Source organism: Meles meles, chromosome 4 (genome assembly GCF_922984935.1).
Source record: "Meles meles chromosome 4, mMelMel3.1 paternal haplotype, whole genome shotgun sequence".
NCBI lineage: Eukaryota > Metazoa > Chordata > Mammalia > Carnivora > Mustelidae > Meles > Meles meles.
The window spans coordinates 41,722,219-41,742,917 of NC_060069.1; the positions used below are offsets into that span (position 1 = coordinate 41,722,219).

The window sequence follows — 20,699 nt, forward strand, 5'->3', positions numbered from 1 at the left end:
CCAATGTGTGAATCTGTATTTCCATCCGGTACTGTTTTCCTTCTTCCTGAAGGACTTCCTTAAATGTTTCTTGTCATGCAAGTCTGCTAGTGAAGAATTCTTTCAGATTCATATGCCTCAATATGTCTTTATTTCGTCTTTGTTTTTGAAAAATACTTGGGGTGGACATAGAATTCTAGGTTGACAGGATTTTTCCTTCTTTCAGTGAAGATATTGTTCCACTATTTTCTTCTTGGATTGTTTCTTGTAGGCAGTCTGCTGTCAACTTTACATCTGTGTGTGTGTGTGTGTGTGTGTGTGTGTGTGTGTGTGTAACATGTCTTTTTTCCCCTGACCACTTTTAAGATTTCCTTTCCTTTTTTTCCACTTGGTTTGACTCAATTTTTATGTGCCTTGGTGTAATTTTCCTTGGGTTTCTTAGGTTAAGTTTTAGTTTATTATATCTGTGGATTTATAGTTTTTAGTAAGTTTGGAATTTGGGGGTCATTATTTTTTTAAACATCTTTTCTGCTTCCCACACTCTCTTTTTGGGATTTCAATTACATGGGTGTTAGCTTTATTAAAGTTGTCCCACAGCTCACTGATACTTCATTTAAAAAAATTATTTTTCTCTCAGCATTTCACTTTGAATAGTTTCTGGCTATGTTTTTGAGTTCAGTAATCTTTCCTTTACTTTGTTTAACCTACTACCATCCAGCATATTTTTCATCTCTTCAAGTGCAAGCTCTTTTTTTTTTTTTTTTAGTATCTTCTGTTTTTCGATTTAACTTTTGAACGTATGAAATACAATTTTAATAGCCATTTTAAAAAGCTTTATCTGCTAATTTAATATCTGTGTCAGTTGTAGGTCAGTTTTGATTGATTTTTCTCCTCATCATGAGTTATATTTTCTTGCTCTTTTGTATGTGTAGTAGTTTTTTCTGGTTTTGTTTTTGTTTTTTATTTTGACAGACAGAGATCACAAGTAGGCAGAGAGGCAGGCAGAGAGACAGAGGAGGAAGCAGGCTCCCTGCTGAGCAGAGACCCTGATGCGGGGCTCAATCCCAGGACCCTGCCTGCGATCATGACCTGAGCTGAAGGCAGAGGCTTTAACCCACTGAGCCACCCAGGCATCCCCATCTAGTGGTTTTTTTTTTATTAGACACCAGACATTGTGAATTTTACCTTGTTGGTTGCTGAATATTTCTGTATTCTTATAAATATTCTTAAGCTTTGTTCTGGGATATAGTTAAGTTACTTGAAAAAAGTTTGATCTGTTCAGGTCTTACAGAATTTGTTAAGCAGGACCACAGCAGTGCTAGCTAGGTTAAGGCTAATTATTTGCCCCTGCTGAGGCAAGAATCTTCTGAGTACTCTACCTAATATCCTATGATTCATGAGGTTTTCCAGTGTCCCTGATGGAAACAGGTACCATTCCCAGCCTTGTGTGAATAGTGGGTGCCATTACCTTTAATTCCTTCAGGTGGTTTTTTTTTTTATTTTCCCCAGCCTTGGTTCATGTCCTCACACACAGATGCATTCTCTGCATATCTGCCCTAGGTTGGGTAAGGAAAGAAGGTGAAAGAAATTTGTCAGCTGTAAAGTACTATTCAGGTGTAAAGTTCGGGCTATCACCCTGATTTGTCTGCCATTCACTAATGTCAAAATCCAGAGATAAGTAGAGACAAGTTATCCTAGTTCTCTTTCTTCCATGAGGAAAAAGCAAAAATAAGTAAATAAATAAATAATGGGCTAGGGCTGCAGCAGGTTGAATGGAAGGTAGACTGAAGGCCTGAATTATCTAGGACATTTTACCTGGTTGACATAGGGATTGGGAGAGAAGAACAGAAATTACAGCTATCTGTGTGTCCCAGTTGTCTGACTCAGGATGACCACAGGCCCTTCTTGAAAGCCTCAGTAGCTGAAGGATCAATAACCCAGCTCGTCTACCCATTTTTGACATATCAGTTGGGTAATTCTGTTAAGGGATCAAGTACAAGGCAGAGGCTAGGAAGCTTGGAAACCAAATAATGCCTAGGAACTGTATGTACTCAGAGTGAAGTCCAACCCTGAACCTGGGGCAGAAACTGCTGTTTTTTGGTCAGAAGGTGAGCAGAAGTGCTTTGGTTATACTCTAGTTGATATTCTCTAAGCACATTCCTATTTCAGGACTGTATCAGGAAGTAGAATAAATCAAGTGGGATTGAACACTGAATATGAATTCTAGCATGTAAGGTCTTGTACCAAGTAGTTGAAGAGAGCCAAGGATTGAATATTAGGATTGATTGGGGAGTGATGTATTCTTTAATTTATTAATTCATTCACTAAATATTTATGGAGCATTTACTTGGTGCCAGGCACTAACAGAAAGAGATAAAAGACATTGTGTTCCTCTAAGCAGATGAGAAAGGCAAATATTTGCATTGGAATATGGCAGGTACCAAGGAGGGGCTTGGCACAGATTACTCTGAGACCTCAGAGGAGCACATCTTTGTGTAGGAAGTGGCTATGAGGATGGACTTTCTGGAGAAAGTGATGCCTAGGCTGGGCCTTAAAGGGTAAGAATTGGTCATGTACAAAAAGTGGAGGAAGAGCATCTCAGGCAGAATAGAGGCAGGATTCAGCGCAATGAGTTTCTGGTAGTGACAGCAGGTCAGGGGCTAAGCTGTAGGGGATAAATGTGAGCTGAAGCTGTTGAGAAAAAGCAAGTGTCAGATGAAGAAGGGCCTGGCATGCCATGCTAAGGAATTTTTACCCTCAAAGGCAGTGGAAAACCACTGAACAGTTTGAGTAGAAGAGCCATGTGATTGGATCTGCTTTTTAGAGTCTCTTTCTGGTAGTGATAGGGAGGAGGGCCAGGCAGCAGGTAAAGCAGGGAGCCCAGCTTTTAGCATTGACTCCCTTGCCCTTCCTCCTGTCATTATTATCCCTTTCTCTTTATAAAATATATTTTCTCTTTTCTGCATTATCCAGTATCATTTCTTACCACTGTCTAATTTATTCAGGTTGATTCAGCTTATCCAAACATACCATGCTCATTCCCATCTCTGTGCCTTGTTCATTCAGTAAGCATTTAACAAGTACCTATAATAAACCAGTCATGGTTCCTGGTATGAAGAACCAAAGATGAATGAAACATGGAACCTACATTTAAGCTCACAGACCAGTAGAGAGATACCCCTGGGAGCATGTTGTTACTATAGGGATGATAATGGCCATGAAATGGATAAACATAGAGTACTGTGAGCATAAAGAAAAGGGAATCGTGTCAATGAGAAGCCCTCTTCCTTCTCTGCTAAATCCTGCCTTCACTCTGTAGAGAGGCAGGACAGGGTCTATACTAGATACCTATCACATCTGTCCTTTATTTAGAACTGTTAGTGGCTTCCCGCTGTGTTTGGGGTGAAATTCCTCAGCATGGCACACCAAGGCCCTTCTTCATCTGACTGGATAGTGTAATAGTTTGGAGCTTGGTCTCTGAAACCAGAAAAGATTTTAATCTTGGTTCTGTCACTTATGAGACATGTGACCTTCACCAGAAATGATTTGTGCCTCAGTTTCTTCATCTGTAGAATGGGGCTAATGGTTGAATTGACTTCATAGGGTTATTTTGGAAGATTAAGAAGTTAATATACATATAAATCTTTAGATTGTTCTTGGCATGTGAAAATTATTCGATAATTATTGACTTTTTTAAAAAATATTTTATTTGACAGACAGAGATCACAAGTAGGCAGAGAAGCAGGCAGAGAGAGAGAGGAGGAAGTAGGATCCCCGCTGAGCAGAGAGCTTTGCCACATTTGTGGCTTTGCCACAAATATTTATTTTTTGCCTAGAAAATACGAGGTCACAACCTGTGGGTTTCTTTGGGGTTTCCTGAAATTCTGTAGGGTTTAAGATAGAAAATATGAGGGATTCCTGAAAAACAAAAAACAAACAAACAAACAAAAAACCGAAAAACTCCCTCCATCTGCTCTGGGTATATTTACGAGAAATTGTGGACAACCACAATTCCATGAATTTCCTAAGTGGCACCAAGGGATTCTTCCTCCTTTTCAAGTCCCACCACCACTCTACTCACCTGCATTGGGACAACATTTGCCTAGGCCATTGTTTTTCAGACAACCGTTCCTTAAGTAGCCACTGGGACCTCTCTAAGTATTTCTTAAAACCATGACAAGTGTTTACTGAAGGCTTGCCCATCTTCCTCAGTAAAACCGAGAGTCTGTGTCAACAGCCTCTGAAAGTTTTGACCCCAGCACATTAGCTTTCTGGGGCTTCCATAACAAAGCAGCACAAACCAGGGAGCTTAAACAACAGAAATGTATTGTCTGTCAGTTCTGGAGGCCGGAAGTCCAAGATCGAAGTGTCAACAGGATTGGTTCTTTCTGAGGGCTATGTGGGACAATCTGTTCCCTGCCTCTCTTAACTCTAGCGGTTTGCTGGCAATGTTTATCATTCCTTGCCCGGTAGATGCACGCCCCAATCTCGGCTTCATCTTCACATGGCATTCTTTCTGTAAGGATACTGGTCGGTTTTTGGTTTTTTTTTTCCATTTTATTTATTTTTTCAGCGTAACAGTATTCATTGTTTTTGCACAACACCCAGTGCTCCATGCAAAACGTGCCCTCCCTATTACCCACCACCTGTTCCCCCAACCTCCCACCCCTGACCCTTCAAAACCCTCAGGTTGTTTTTCAGAGTCCATAGTCTCTTATGGTTCGCCTCCCCTTCCAAATGTTAGATTAGGAACCCGCTCTACTCCAGTAGGACTTCGTCCGAACTAATTACATCTGCAATGACTCGGTTTCCAAATAAGGTCACATTCTGAGGTTCTGGGTGTTAGGACTTCAACATGGGAATTTTCAGGTTGGGGGCAAGGAGTACAAGGAGTACAATTCAATCTTTAATGCCCGGATCTTCAGGTAAATTAAAAACAAAAAAAACAAAAAAAAACGGCAAAACAAAACCGAACCCACCCCCCCCCCCCCCGCCAAAAATAAAAAATGAAAACTCCACGGACACTAAAGAGCACTTCTCCACAGGCCAAGTCATTACTCATAAACCCATTTCCGTTCTCATTCACTGTGCATTTGATACTTTCCTTTTGCCAGATTTGCATCCTCACCAGTCACCACTTATTAACCACTCCATAGGGCATTGCATGACTGTAGGGATATTAAGAAATATGATAGACACTTGAGTCACCAGTTCTCAAGCAGGGAATATCAGGATCTTTTTTAAGGGAAGCCTGCTGAGGAAAAGTTGTCCGTGGCATTACTCTTACAAAGGTAGTGACTCCTGTCCTGATGAATAATAATTACAAGCTGGTTGCCTTTTGGTATGCTCTAGAGAATACCATGGTGTGTACAGACAGGGGTTGGAGGAGTGTGTGTGCGCGTGTGGCAATATGCGAGTGCAGGCAGTCTCTTAAGATGGCCAGGCTCCTCCCCAGCCTTCCTACAAACACTAAGCCTTCACTGGATGCACAGGGAACAGCCTGCATCTTCTCTTTCTGACCGTGGCTGCTTCCTTCTGTCAGCTCCCTGGAATTGCTGACTCCTTCCCCTGCAAAGAGATAGCTCTGTTCCAGAAGATAAACACCAGTAGTCACAGGGAACTTGGGGGCAAAAGTCGAACAAGTCTCCCAGTTATTGTTTCTCGGGTGTTCTCGCATAGAAACACTGACGATCTTTGTGGATGAGGTATTTCTGACTCTGGCAGTTACAGCCTGAGATGCAAAGGCAGTGATGGAACTTCGCAAGGGTGGGGAGTCACAGTGCACGGGGACGGGGGTTCTCGCATGCCTCCTCGCTTCTTCCCAGGGACATCCCACCTCTGAGAAATCTCAGGGACGGAGGAGGCACCTAGCTAGTGCCCACTTGTGCCAAGCTGCCAAGCTGCTAGCTCGCTGAGAGGCGGCGGGCGAGCCTGGCACTCAGCTCCTCCGTGCTGGATCAGGGAGCTGTGGGCTCCCCGCCTACGCCCTGCGCTGCGGCTCTGGGCAGCCCCGGGTGGGCTGGGGGAAGGCGCAAAGCTCAGTCAGTGACTGCAAGTTGACTTTCGCTCACTGTTGCTGCTGGCAGAATACCTACACCAATGCGGACAAGCTCCTAGAAGCCGCCGAGCAGCTGGCTCAGACGGGGGAATGTGACCCCGAGGAGATCTACAAGGCAGCTCGACACCTGGAGGTACGCATCCAGGACTTTGTGCGCCGGGTGGAACAGCGGAAGCTTCTCCTGGACATGTCTGTCTCCTTCCACACACACACCAAAGAGGTAAGGCGAGCTTGGCTTGTATGCCCCAGGGGCCGAGTGGTCTTAGGGTTCCTAGGCTCCTGACAGTGATGACACAATTTGCCCCTGATAACCTGTATTTAGGTCTCAACCAGAATGGAACAAAATTTTTCCCTTCTCATCTCTGGTGGGGGGAGGGCCACAGAAACAGGTCATTGACGAAGTCTGCTAGAGCATTCAGTCTTCAGCTGGTGTAGAAATAGCCATGGCAAAAGGAAATGTATCATCGCAGACTCCTTTCCCACCCTGGACCCACTTTCTCTTGGTTGCTGTTTCCTGTCAGAAATCAGTCCAGCAGAACTTTGATCATCTTTGCTACCAGCAAGAAGCATACAGAGTTTGCAAATGTGTTCTGTGTTTTCTTTTATCTTTTTAAAACAGAGGATTAAATCTCCTTAATGAGGTCTGCCAGAGGGTTGATGTTAAAGCGAGTTGGTTCTCAGCTTGCCTGATGGTGGAGTGGCCTCCGGTGAAGGAAAGGGGAACTTACCCTCATGCAGAAGGAAGCCAGCTGGGCTTAAGTACGGCCTGAATCATTCACAGAGTGGAGAGGGGAGAGGGGAGGATGGATTAGGTTACACTATTGGCAGGGCGGAGGGCCTCATAGATAGGAGGAGGGCTGCAAACCTGCAATTGCTTTTCATTTCTGATTAACATGGCGCACTCTGAAATGGAGTAAGTGGCCAGCGAGGAGGCACACTGAGCATCTTCTATAATAACACCCTTGGCAGATGAACTCATTAGGTGTATGCATGCTTGTGTTCCCCCAGGAATTCATTTTAATAGAGTATTAATTAGAGTTTGATTGCTTCTCAGGAAAAAAAAATTAACCCTGCTTAATTAAGTTGATTTTTGATATTTGAAATGCATTAAGAAGCCTGGTTGTTACTACTTCATAGGCTTTTCTGACACTTGGTGGGAATGAATGCAAATCATTGCAGTGCCTATCAGAGAAAAACATGAAAAGATAATGTTTTCTAAACTGAGATTTCCCCAGGCAGATGGAGGGCTGGCGAGCTCCCTGAAGATGGCTCTGGTTCCTCTCTGTGGGACCCACAGCCACTCTCTGATGAGTGTCTGTAAAGCAAGGGGATTAGCTTTAATCCAGGTTTTCCTGCCGGACTGTCTGCTTGCTTGGGGCTCACCTGACTCTTAATAATGGTTTCAGAAAGCAAAGTCTTGTGTATTCTCTTCTAATTATGAGCCTGTGGGTGATGGAATGGAGCATGAATGAACAGGAGTCATGTTTCCTGTGAGGGCTGTGGGGGTGCTCGCTGCCCAGGGAGGTGATGGGTGAGGTTAGGTTAGCTGTATCTCCATGTTCTGTGCATGGACCTAGAAGACTGGGATTCTAGTCCAGAGTCTGCTGCTATAGAACCATGTGAGCCAAAAACTAATGATATACTATATGGTGACTAACATAACATAATTAAAAAAAAAACCAAAAACAAACAAAAAAAACAACAACTGTGTGAGCTTATGCAGATCACTATGCCCCTGGCCCTGGGTTGCCCCATCTATAAAATCGTGCAGTTGGATTCAGTGGTCCTGAGACCCCCTTATAGTTCTAGTGTTCAAGACTCCTTTCTTTTTCTTCTTTTCATCTTCTTTATTTGATGGTGATAATAACAATAATAAATAAGAGTAAGTCTGAAATAATACAGATGATTTCCCTGACCTAAGATGTGGTTCATTGTAAGCACTCAATGCATAATAGGTAGTGTTTGTTTTTTTTTAAATTGGGCACCTACTCCTTGCCAGACACATGGAATTGTCATGATCATCTTATGGTTTAGATTTTCTTAAACATGGTTTCAAACGGGGAAACTCAGGCTCACAAAAGAGTCTGTCTATGTCGTGATGGAGCTTCTCACCCGCAGAGACCTTATGTGTCTTCCTAAAGACTGCTTGTGCTTGCCTCTGCTGTTCTCTCTCCTCCCATGTTCTTCTGCTATCTCCTCCCCTCCTCTGCTGTTCTTCCTTCTCCTTATCCTTCTTTTTCCTCTTTACATTTTCAACCCTCAAAACAGGGCCTTGATGGGAAGGGTAGATCTTAGCTGAGAAATGCAAAGTGTTGCTAGGTTGTGGGTGTGGGAGGCAGATAAATACTGTCTGATATTTACTGTCTGATAAATACTGTCACAGATCCTTTCTGCCTAGTTATGGCTAATTTCTTCCTCCTTCCTTTTTTTTTTTTTTTAAAGTAGACTCCATGCCCAGTGTGGAGCCCATTGTGGGGCTTGAACTCATGACCCTGAGATCAAGACCTGAGCTGAGATAAAGAGTCAGATACTTAACCAACTGAGGCACCGAGGCGCCCCCTCCTCCTTCCTTTTCTTTCTTCCTTTCTATCTGCATCAGTCGTTTCCTGAGTTTTTGCATTAATGCCACTGTGTAATAGAATGTTGTTGTGGTATATGATTTCGAAGGAATTAGGTAGAGCCCCCTGTACAAGAGATTTCTGGGCAGGAACTGAACATCCGCCTTCATAAATGATTTAACCTAGGCTTCCCGTGACTCCCCAGGCTGAAGTTCATAATTTTACTTTTTCCCACTTCCTACATCAAAAGATTACTCTAATTAGGATCAGAGAGGAAACAGGAGGAAGATATGAGAAAGATGCCCTCCAAGCCCATTTCTTCTACAGACTGAACAGTGTGTTTAATCCTTTTGGCCCTGCATCATGAATTCTTAGTGACCATGGGAGTCTGGAAAGTTAAAACCTTCTAACCATTTTATTGCAGTGTTCTTCATAATTTGAATAATTAAAAACTAAATAGTCCATGTTGAGTGATCCATTATACTATTCACAGTACATCTAGCCAGCAAAATATTATAGTCATTATAAATCACATTGTCAAAGATCATGAATAGCATGAGAAAGGGCTTGTAGTGTAATATATAGAACACTGTATATCCAGCACGATCACAATTTTGATACACACATAGAATAAAGACCAGAAAGAAGTATACAAAGAAGTTAAATGCATGGGTGATTTAATTTTTTTTTGCATTCCTTTGTTTTATATCTTCCGTTCAATGACATGTTTAATTGGAAATCCATAACAATCCCAATTAATGTTATTTTACAAAAATAAAATTTGTCATCCTTTTTGGAGTGAAGAGCTACACTATAAAGAGAGGCGACAAACATGTGTTGGGACCTTCTTATGTTCACAGAGCCTCAACTATTCATATCTATTGTGCTGAACTTCCCAATAGCTTGTTTTTGCCTGGGGACAGGAGGGCAGCTGGCATTTTGCTGGTCTTGAGAGCTAGGGAGAATGTAAGGAGAAGAATTTACCCAAGTCCTCATTTTCTTTGTCCAGGGAGAAGGCATTTGTAGCAAGTGTCATCTGTTCCACAGAGATTGTCCAGACAGAATTCTCTTTCCTTGTGCGTTTCCATGGAAATACTGCAATTGCTGGGCTTTCAAAGTATCCATTTTTACATATTTTTCTAGTAATAATATGAGAGTCAAATTAACTAAAGAATGTGGCCAAGATAATCAACTTCGACTCTTTATTACACAGCTTAATTAAATGCCCATTTCTATTTGTTTCTAAACTTGTGAAATCATTCTTCCGTGCTATTTTCTGCTCAAACAGGCACGCACACACTCACACACACACACACACACACACACACACACACATCCCACAAACACCTCAGACACTCATATGAACACATGTTCCTCTCCCCACCCACCGCAGAACCAAAACGAAATCTGTCTTCCAAAACAATGATTCTTGCAAGAACAAGATCGTTTTGTCCTCCATCTCAACTGCCAACTGTCACGATGTTTGTTTAAGAAATAAAAGCTGGTCGTGGATGCCAAAGAAAAACGATCTCTTCAAAGTGAGGGGAGGGCAGTTCACCCTGTGGAGCTATATCTGTGAGACATCTTAGGGCTGTGGATTGTCCCAGCACAGTGCTCCACAGCTGTGCAGGTAAACCGCCTATCAGCAGAGGAAAGTGGTACAGTAGACTACCTTCTTCCGTAACCATTCATCCGTAAGCCTCATTAGTTCTACAGACCTCCTAGTGTCTTCCTTCCTTGCCCTTCCCTTCCTGCCTTTTTCCATTCCTCTTTCTCTGCAGGCAGTATGGGCTCCCGAACTCCCCGGTTTACTCTTAGGACTAACTTTATGTAGTACATTCAAAGGCTCCATCCACTTCACCTTTGCTAAGGTTCTAGAACTTCTCCAATTAGGTTCATTGTTTGGATACAGGTATTTGGGGCCACAACCACATGTGTTCTCTGAGCAGAAGAACACATAAAGCCACCTAAGTGCATCTGTCCACATGGACCAGTAATCATTGCCAACCAAAGAGCAGAGCCCTGAAGGAATGGGTCACACTACAGGTGTGTTTGACCAAGAAGAGCATCTGGAAATGGCTGAAACATGAGAGTCATTCTGGAAGCAGTGGATTGAAGGAAAAGATGCAGTGCTAATATGTTGGACTCTCCTTACACAGAGGACAAAAAGGAGCACCCTAGGGGAGAGAAACCAAATGGAGAACAACAGGATTACCTCACACACTCTGTGAGTTTACCTAGTTTTGGCAATCATTGCTTGTGGTAGCTTGAAGGGAGAGACCATTCTGACTGGGTTTCACTGGCTGCCTGATAACTAGTAAATTACTAATAGAAGTGGTGCTCTAATGTGGATTCTTTTCAAAGCAATCTAGGCATACTCTTCAGGGGTAAGTCAGATGGACACATACACAGAAGGAAACCCACAGGACATTCAGATGAGAAAATTGTAGCCTAGGAAATGGAATATTGGCCCTTACTCATAGTTTAGGGACACTAATGTTCCTTTCTGTCTACTTTATGTACGCCTCAGAGGTCCTTATTCAAAAAATCATATTATGAGGGGCGCCTGGGTGACTCAGTGGGTTGGAGCCTCTGCCTTCAGCTCGGGTCATGGTCTCAGGGTCCTGGGATCGAGCCCTGCATCGGGCTCTCTGCTCCGTGGGGAGCCTGCTTCCTCCTCTCTCTCTGCCTGCCTCTCCACCTACTTGTGATCTCTGTCTGTCAAATAAATAAATTTTTTAAAAAATCATATTATGAGCTTGTGATTTAAATGTGCTGCTCCTATAGTCACTTGTGTGGGTGTGACCTTGTGGGATTGCAAGTGGCTCACAACTCAAGCTTTCTAGGTGCTAATAGTGTCTTAACTTGATATCATAGTTATCCTCAAACTGTTGCTAAAGTTTCTGGATTTTGGATGTGTCTGTGTCCAAGCTGTGACTACTGTGTTTCAGTTTAGAAAGCCATTTCTTTGCTACCCTCTTCTTGACATCAGCCTTTGAAGAGAAACCATAGCAAATTAGAGCTGGAAGGGATTTTAGGGACAAGCTGGAGAGCCCACACATACACATGCCTACACGTGCACACACTCACCAGTTTCAATATGAAGTAGCTGAAGTAAAGTCATTTTCCCATGCTCAAGGAGTAGCCAACAGAGGCAGAATCAAGAATTATCACCAGTAAATATCAGTTTCATTCAAGAGCTCCTTTTCTTCTGTTTTTGTAACAGAAGGACAGATAGAGAAAGATGTCACTAATGTTTTGTCTTTGGTGCTATAGTCCCCTTCTCTAGCTCTAAGCCAAATTCTCTTTAATCACAAGCAATTTTGTTTGACATTTTATCCTCCTGAAGGTAGACCAGTGCTTCCTTTTCTTATCAGCCTGCTAACCACTGGGCTGAGCTGCACCGAGTACTGTTCTTCATCATTTATCTCTTAGCTGATTTTCCTTAGCAGCAAGTAGGTTTGATTCTGCCTTAGACAAGTTTGTTTATAATGTAATAGAATATGTGACTAGAAATGTGAGAAATCAGTTTCAATTCACTAGTCAAAGACTGTTTGGGGGGAGGACACATTTTTCTAATGACAGTGACTTCAGAGATCAGAGTGTATTCTCAGATGTCCCTTGTCTTTCCCTAGTCCCTTTGTTTATAACACTGATGTCTCAATTTTATCTGGCAATTTCTATGGTCGGTTTCTTTAACCCTGCTCTTTAGCTGCATGACCATCAGGAGGAGGGAGAGCCATGAAGCATGGTGGATTTCCTCAGAAAAAAAAATGATGCTTTCTTCCCTAGACCTACACCAGAGGTGTTCAAGTTTTATTAAGAATAGGAGAATGGGGTGCCTGGGTGGCTCATTCAGTTAAGTGTCTGACTCTTGATCTCAGTTCAGATCTTGATCTCAGTGTCATGAGTTCAAGCCCCACATTGGGCTCCACTGGGAGCTGGGTGTGGAGAAACAAAAAAGAAGAAGAAAAGACCTATGAAGCCATTAAAATAGCTTGAGGATGGTACTGAGAACAGAATTATCTTAAATCAAATAAAATTCTCAAGATCCCTATAAGCCTCTTTTCTGTCTCTTATTCCTCTAATAACAAGTGCCAGCCTTACCCTGATGGGTCTTCTGTCTCAATGCCTGTCCTCCCTTAACACATCAAGTTTCTTTTCAAGTCTTCTTGTTTCTTCTTTCTTTCAGGTTTCTAATCAAGTCTTATATGACTTGTTTGGTATCTACTGCTTTTATCTCTCTCTTTACATCCTCTTTTCCTTTCCTTTTATTTCCTTTCCTTTCCTTTCTTTTTTTTCCCTTTCCTTTCATTTCTCTTTTCTTTTCTTTCCCTTCTTTCTCTCTTTCCTTTAGAAATATCTAGACTTTCCAGTCTCTAGGCTTTCCTTAGACATCCAGGATAAAGCAGCAAAAACAGCTCAACCTAGCCCACTGAAAGACCAAATCTGGTGTTGATCTTTTACTAATTCCAAAATGAAGGAGTACTTCAAACTTTCCTGCTGCCTTCTAGTGGGAACTGGAGATGGCTTGCATCAAAAGTATCTTTTAAATATAATACCTAGCACTTCCTCTATGCTAGGCACTGTTTCTAAATGGTAGATATAGATACAGGTATCTATATAGATAGATATGGATATAACTCACTTATTTGTGTGTATGTACACACAGACACACACACACATGGTATCAACTTATTAGTAATATTATAACTCTGGAGGGTAAACACTATTATTATCGTCACTCTAACTGATAAGGAAAACTGGGGTGGAAAGAGGGTAGCTTATTTGCTCAAGATTGTCTAAGTGATACATGGTAGAACTTGGGGCTTGAAACTCTTAACCATTATGCTCTACTGCCTGTCTGGACAGTAATTTTTCAGAAAACCCATTATCTTTTACCCAGGGACTTCAGCACCTGTAGAAAATGCTTTTGCTTTCTAGGCCAAATGGCAACATGAAATAACATGAACCAACAACGACCAATACCCTGAACTTCCTGGTTTCCTGGTTTCAAACCAATTTGAAATAAATACATTCATACATTTAGGAATATGTATCCCAGCTTCCATGGTCTGGAAAACTTGCCATCTGTTTTTATAACAAAAAAAGGGTTTTGGGGGGGGGTTTAAGGAAATAAACTGAATTACAACTAGATTGTAAGCTACTAAATGACAGGAACACTGAATAATAGTAATTTGTATCCCTTATAGCAATCATCACAATGCCAAGGGCTTATTAATAGTTTTATGTGTTCAGGGGCGCCTGGTGGCTCAGTCGTTAAGTGTCTGCCTTTGGCTCAGGTCATGATCCTGGGGTGCTGGGATCGAGTCCTACATCAGGCTACGTGTTTTACACATGAAGTCATAGAGAGCCAAGGATGGAATGATTTATTCAAAGACACCATGAGTTAAAAGACTAGGCCAAAATCTACATCTGATTCTGTCTCTCCATTTTCTCTCCATACTATTTTTTGTTTTGTTTTGTTTTCTCCCTGGTAGAGCCCTGAGCTTATCTTTCTGGCTAGCCAGGTGAAGGTTCCTTATTTCTAAGTAAGCATCAGAGTCATCTTTCCCTTCCTCATTTTGTGCGCATGCTCGGTAGGAGTATTAGAAATGGAGCCCTGTGGCAGGCCATGGAGACCTAGTTTCAGTATGAAGAAGAGTTATCAGTACATGAGTTTTCAGTAATTCAGTCCAGCTCCTCATCATTTCCAGTACTTTTTCTGTTCACAACATTATTCTTAGCTCTTTTAAAGTTGCCTGACCAGTAATATCACCCTGGCTGCATTTCAGTGCTTTAAATATCATGGGGGAAATGTTTTATCCTTACTCTGAAATTAAGATAAGGTACATTTTTAGCATTCAACCTTCTAACCAACCTAGCACCCCTGAAAAGACCAAAATATTTTAGCATGACACATCTTTTAAAAATTAATCTTCATTTGGTTCTCTTTTTTTAAAGATTTTATTTTTTTATTTGAGAGAGAGGGAGATCATGAGAGGGGAGAGGTCAGAGGGAGAAGCAGACTCCCCACTGAGCAGGGAACCCAGTGTGGGACTCAATCCCTGGACTCCATGATCATGACCTGAGCTGAAGGTAGTGGCTTAACCAACTGAGCCACCCCGGCGCCCCTTCTTCATTTGGTTATTACTGAGCAGCCCATTCCTTTTTGCATGCTTCCAAAGTCATGGTACATTTCTAGAAATCAACATCTAGCGGTCTGGAGTATGCACAGCCCTCCTTTCTGAAAGATGAAATAATATATGTCCCTTAGCAGTCCCCTGTTCTTCCTAGTGTCTCCAAGATGAGTGATCGCCCTGCTCTACGATGGCAAGTTTCATTGACCCACGGGGAAGTGAAGCCTGGGGTGGTTCTCATCCTTAAGGAACAGAAACAATGAACTTAACAGAGTGAACTTAACAGAGATGTGTAATGAATTTAAACATAGGTATGAAGGTGAGAAGGACAGTCTGACATCACACTGACTGGTGGAGGGTAGGTTGCATGTCCCATGTCTGATTTTCTGGCCCTGGCCCCAGCCCTGACCTCTCCTGTCTGCCCTGCGTGGGGTCTCTGCTCTCTCCCCCACAGCTGTGGACATGGATGGAAGACCTTCAGAAGGAGATGCTGGAGGACGTTTGTGCGGACTCAGTGGATGCGGTCCAGGAACTGATCAAACAGTTCCAGCAGCAGCAGACCGCCACTCTAGATGCCACGCTCAACGTCATCAAGGAAGGCGAAGACCTTATCCAGCAGCTCAGGTCAGCGCCTCCCTCCCTAGGGGAGCCCAGCGAGGCCAGGTCAGCATGGGCAGTGCTCTCCAGTGGGAAATGCCCTCGACTAGATGTGAGATAAGTCATGTCCCAGTCTTGGCTCAGCCACAGCCAGCTTTGTGGTCTCTTGTGAGCTTCAGTCTCTCCATCTGTCAGATATAAAAATGCCTGTGCCATATCCAACTTGAGTTGAGGATGAAATAGGAAATGAAGAAACTCTGATGTTTCAGAGAATTATGTATTATTCATGATGTTATTCAGCAATCAATAAGTAACACAGACACAAAAATTAACCACATTCAATAGGAAATAAATAGCATCTTCATGAAGAATTATGGTGTAGTTGGTTATGTGGGTAAATAGCCTTTATGGAGTACCATGTCATTTGGCTTCTGATCTTGGGCTGAACCCTGAATGCTAGTGCCCCAGGTGGCAAAAACGGTTGGCTTTGGCTCCATGGGGATCTAGAGAGTGTGTGTCCTTATCCCATTCTGTTCTCCATTGCTCACATATGACCTTTCCACCATTCCTTGCTGCCCAGAAAATACAACTCCCTCTGTACCAACCTAAACAAACATAACAAAGAAGGAAAATCCTGTTGAAACCTTACATTCATTTAGAATCACCCACAACATTGCCTCCTTTCTGTTGTCATCAATATCTAGTCCCTGTCAAGGGCACAGATTCCTCAGATAAGGTGTCACAGGCCATGAGCCAGCCCTCAGCACCACCTCTGGGCCCAGGTGCTGTATAAGTAGGACTTGATGGTGCTAACGATGTCTTCTGCCCCTAGGGACTTGCTGTGTCCTAGAATCACCGAGTATTGGGACCTCTGCCAGCCCCAGACAGAAATAGTCTCATCAGCAAGTCCCGGGCCAGCCTTAGGGCCTGAAGGAATTACTTGAATTGGAGAGGGTCCCCCCCCCGTTACGGGTTGTCCAATTAAACAAACAATGAGAACTTACCTTGAGATAGCCCCAACCCGTTTTTTCTGTGGGAAATTAATCGTGTCTATACCAAACATGCAGGTGGGATGTTTCTGAGTCCTCCTGGTGCATACTAACAAGACAGCCTCTTTCCCTTCCTCCCCCAGTTCATCTTACTAATATATAATATATGAGTTTTGTCTGCCTATCTAAGAAACCCTACTGTTACTGGCTTCTGAAAAAAATTCCAAATAGCAGGCTGTCACTTAAGTTCTCTGGCCCTCAGCTGCTTCATCTGTGTAATTAAGGGGGTCGCTGTAGGAGCTCTGTCAGCTTTAGAATTTTGTGATGGTTTTGTGTTTCCTCTCCAAATGCTCTTCGAAAGCTTAGTGGGTTTCGTTCTGTGTGGGCTGGGTCCGTGGGGGTGACCACTGCTCTCACCTGCCAACCTTACATGTTGCCTAAGGGCCAAGGGCTACTCTGTGATGGTGAAGGCCTGTTCTACAGCTTAGATGCCATGGATTTCCGAGAGGACCGTAGCTAGCTGTATGACCAAGAACCACTGGGGACCGTGTGCGCCCCCACTAGCCTGACTCTAGCCCCAGGAGCCGTCCTTGATTTCAAAGCCCATCAAAGGGGAAAAGATGTGAACCATGCCTGGTGGAGAGGGGCAGATGCCCCCTGCCCAGCAGAGCTCACATCTTCTCTTGGTCTCTGTGATTTTGCTGGCACTCATCATCGACGCATCTCGGGCTGTTTGGCATCATCTCTGGGCCTCCTGGTGAGTGTGACACTGACATTGGTGCTGCGCAACATGGTCAGAGATGATCCTCTTCCTTCTGGAAGCTGTGTTGACAGGACACAGCCTGAGAGGAGCAGTCAGAAAGAACAAGCATATCCTTCCAACAGCAAAGTCCTCAACAAATGCATAAAGCAGAGCATAGAGTACCTGCCTTATGTTCCATTCCTGGTTGGGTTTGGTGCCCAGAGAGGCCAGCGTTGGGAGCTCTCAGAATGGCAGAAGGAAGGGTTCCTGACCATGGGCCTTATACCCCTTCAGAAACAATATGAACTCAGACACAGCTGCTTCTGAGACAGACACAGGCTGACAGCCTGCTGATGATTTTGCCCTTTTCTTCTGACTTCTTACAGTGTATAAGAAACCAGGAAGCCACAAGATAATGAACGTGCCCCTTTATTGCAAGCTTCAGGGCCCCCAGAATCTGAACGTCTTAACACCTGTAACTGACCTATTATAATTATCTCTTTGGAGGCCTCACCACCCCCTCACTTCTCTGAGCAGCTCAGTATGTTTTCTTGTGGTTCCCCTCTATGACCTGTCACCTCCCTGCCACTTTAGCATAGACTCTTCTGCTCAGAGAGCACAGGCCTCCCACCTGCTTGGCTGGGTTCCTCCTTTTCACGCCCAAATCAGGACACATCCTCTTGGCAGCCTTGCTGTTGCCCCAGCCTATCGTGCCCCTACCCTCTACTCTCCACAGCTGGTCCTGGGCCCCCATCGGCACGTGACACTTCTCATGTGTCCTTTCAGGATTCACAGCCACTCACACAGCATGTTCTGGTCACCGAGCACATTCACAGGCACAGTCTCACTTGACAGCAAAGCACGAAGTGAGCAGGGTGGGGCATTACTAAGTGGACTTGGCAGGAGGCTGCTGGGACTCCAGGAGGTGATGTCCCCAGGCCACAGGCCCCTGTGTGTCAGAATGGGGGCTCAATCTATGCTTGTGGTCTCTGGATCCCATGCTTTCCTCACAGCAGCCTGGAGCCTGTGTGGCAGCACGGGTACTGTGAAGTGGAGGAGGAATTTTGGTAGCTGTGATCTCATTTTATTTAAACCAGGAAGTGATTTTTTATGTGCCTTTAGTTTGTCTACTCTTACGTGTTGTGCCCATTGTGTTTACTGTCATGCGTGTGCACGTGTGCATGTTAAATCTGTGTATCCTAGGCTGCATGTATGTGTGGCACCGGTCCGTTTCCCTAACGCATTCTGCCTCTGAGAGCCCTTCGCCTATGTTCCCTTGTCTGATCCCTTTCTCCGCCTGGACGAGGAGAGCGGCTAGTCTCAGCGCTGCATTGCGGGGAACCTCAGAGAGGATACGCAAGTCATCAGTTCGCCTGCTCCAGAGAGAGTCCCAGGGTCGCAGGGGGAGTGTGAGAAACGTCCTGAGTGACTCAGCCCATTCACACCCCCTTGCTCGGAGGAGGAAGGCCCCCTGCCCCCATATCCCTTTAAAATGGCCAGGCCTTTCCCCCCTCCTATGCCGCAGGGACTCGGCTGTGTCCAACAACAAGACGCCCCACGGCAGCTCCATCAGCCACGTCGAGTCAGTCCTGCAGCAGTTGGACGACGCCCAGGTGCAGATGGAGGAGCTGTTCCATGAGCGCAGGATCAAGCTGGACATCTTCCTGCAGCTGCGCATCTTCGAGCAGTATACCATCGAGGTAGAGGCGGGGGCGGGGCACGCGGACAGAGAGGGCGGGGAGTCAGGGAGAGTCCTGGGGGCACCACCTAGGGGCCTGCTTCCTGCTCAGGGGCACGGGGCACGGCCTGGGGCTGGCAAGGGGGCATCGGGCAGGACCCTATGGGAATTCTAGGGGATGGTGCCTTGATCTATTTGCAGAGTCAGCGGATTCCCAATCCACGTACCTGGTTCCGTTCCTGTGTCCTCACCTGCTCTGCCAGGCAGAGAGTCTCTCTGTTTCACTTTCTGCCTGGGAATGGCTTTATCGAGAAGGTTTTTGTTGGGGTTATTTGGACCCTTGGTACGTTGTTTCCTAAAAGACCATGACGTTTGCTATTTGAGTTAGCCATTGGGTCCTTTAGCTTCAGGAGCAGGTAGGTGTTAAAATTCGGAGGCCTCCTCAGCTGATGAGTAGAGGTCAGGAGCTAGATGAAATCACAGAGCAGTCAGGAAGTCAGGAGCCACAGGGAGGAAGACCTTTTCTTTAATTTGCTTTGCGCTCACCAAGAAGGTAAGTCTGTGCTAAGGCCATCTTGGTTCATCTCATGGACTCCTCAGTTCCTTCCGCAAAGGTCAGAATTGGATGTTCTGATATATTTATATCCCCTTTGTGATGCCTATTAATAATGTCTGTTCCACGCAATATCCACCTATTATTATTTTCTACTTTGAAACACTAACTAAAGCCAGGCCAGTAGGGTTCCTGGGTTGTGAAGAGTGTCCAACACCCAAGGCACTTTGTCCTTTTCAGGGATGGGAAAGGGTTAAATTAAAGAGGCACTATCTTTGCTCCTGCTGGTGTGGTATGAGGGAAAGCTGCTCTCCACCCATCATTTAAAAAAAAAAATTGTTTTGCATTCCGATGGGCTCCTAACAGTTTGGGCTTCTGGGTGTCTGGGAATGATCTTCCTAACAGTATCTGTGGAAACGTCATGAAACTGGTTTGGAAGGAAAGGACTCCCCACCCCACCCCCAATGTTGCAGTTCCCGTATCCCAATCCCAGTCCCAGGCAGGACCAGAGAATTGTCCTAGCAAAAGATACTCTTTTCTTCAATTCTGTGACCAACAAGGTTTATATTGACGATCAGAAATATAAGAGGAAAGCAGTCCTAAAGTAATCCTTCCTATCCGTTACTATCTTAATGATCTGTCTCTTCTTATAACCACACCTCTACCTTTCCTTCCCTGGAAGCCACTGCAATTTCTTGCTTAAGACTACCTGTTCGAAAAAGGGGTGGTCTGGATAGTTTGTGGCACAAAGGAAAAGAAGAAAAGATAAGTCTTTAAATCTATATCTTGATTATCCTTCCAACTTATTCTATAACTTTAGGTGAATTTATATGTACTTTTTACTTAATTTACTTTGACCCTACACTCAAAAGGATGTCAGGGGGCAAGTACTATTAAAACGTAAGTTGTGGAGCACCTGGCCACCTCTGCTGGAGGTGTGTGTAACTCTTGCTTGATCTCAGGGTCACGAGTTCAGGCCCCACACTGAGTGTAGAGATTACTTAAACAAACTTTAAGAAAAATAAATGCATACTTACAAATATATGTTGAAAGAACCATAAAAATACTAGTGGAAAATTAGAGATTTCGGCGGGTAGCAGAGAGAATGTGGTGAATTTCATAGAGCTGGAGTGACCAAGGTAACAAAGACAGGAAAGAGAGGGTATGTGTTGTTAATCTCTGGTACTCGGGAGTGAGGCCCCCCAAAATAAACAGAGTTCCATTTGATTGCCAGGCCCAGCCCCAGGCGTTCCCACCATCCTTCCCCAGCTCCGCTGTGCCTGCCGAAGGTGAATGTATCCCTTGGGAAATCAGAGAACAGGTGTGGTGATTCTGCTCTCACAGTCTTTGTTTACTCTCCTGTCATTCCCAGTCTGCATCAAAAACTGCTTAAGTGGAAGGAAGC

At 44.2% G+C, this 20,699-nt stretch overlaps 1 protein-coding gene across 18 annotated transcripts in view; it reads left to right on the top strand.

Annotated features, from left to right (window-relative positions):
• The window catches only part of KALRN (kalirin RhoGEF kinase), a 672,007-nt gene that overhangs the window by 343,627 nt on the left and 307,681 nt on the right, over positions 1–20,699 (top strand). For 15 of the 18 annotated variants that reach the window (XM_046002933.1, XM_046002935.1, XM_046002920.1 and 12 more), the window contains exons 11-13: positions 6,066–6,257; positions 15,190–15,398; positions 18,589–18,763. In XM_046002933.1, the coding sequence (XP_045858889.1) occupies positions 6,066–6,257; positions 15,190–15,398; positions 18,589–18,763 (576 nt within the window). The remainder of the gene's footprint in view (positions 1–6,065; positions 6,258–15,189; positions 15,399–18,588; positions 18,764–20,699) is intronic. The other 3 variants (XM_046002937.1, XM_046002938.1, XM_046002925.1) reach the window with 1 other exon arrangement.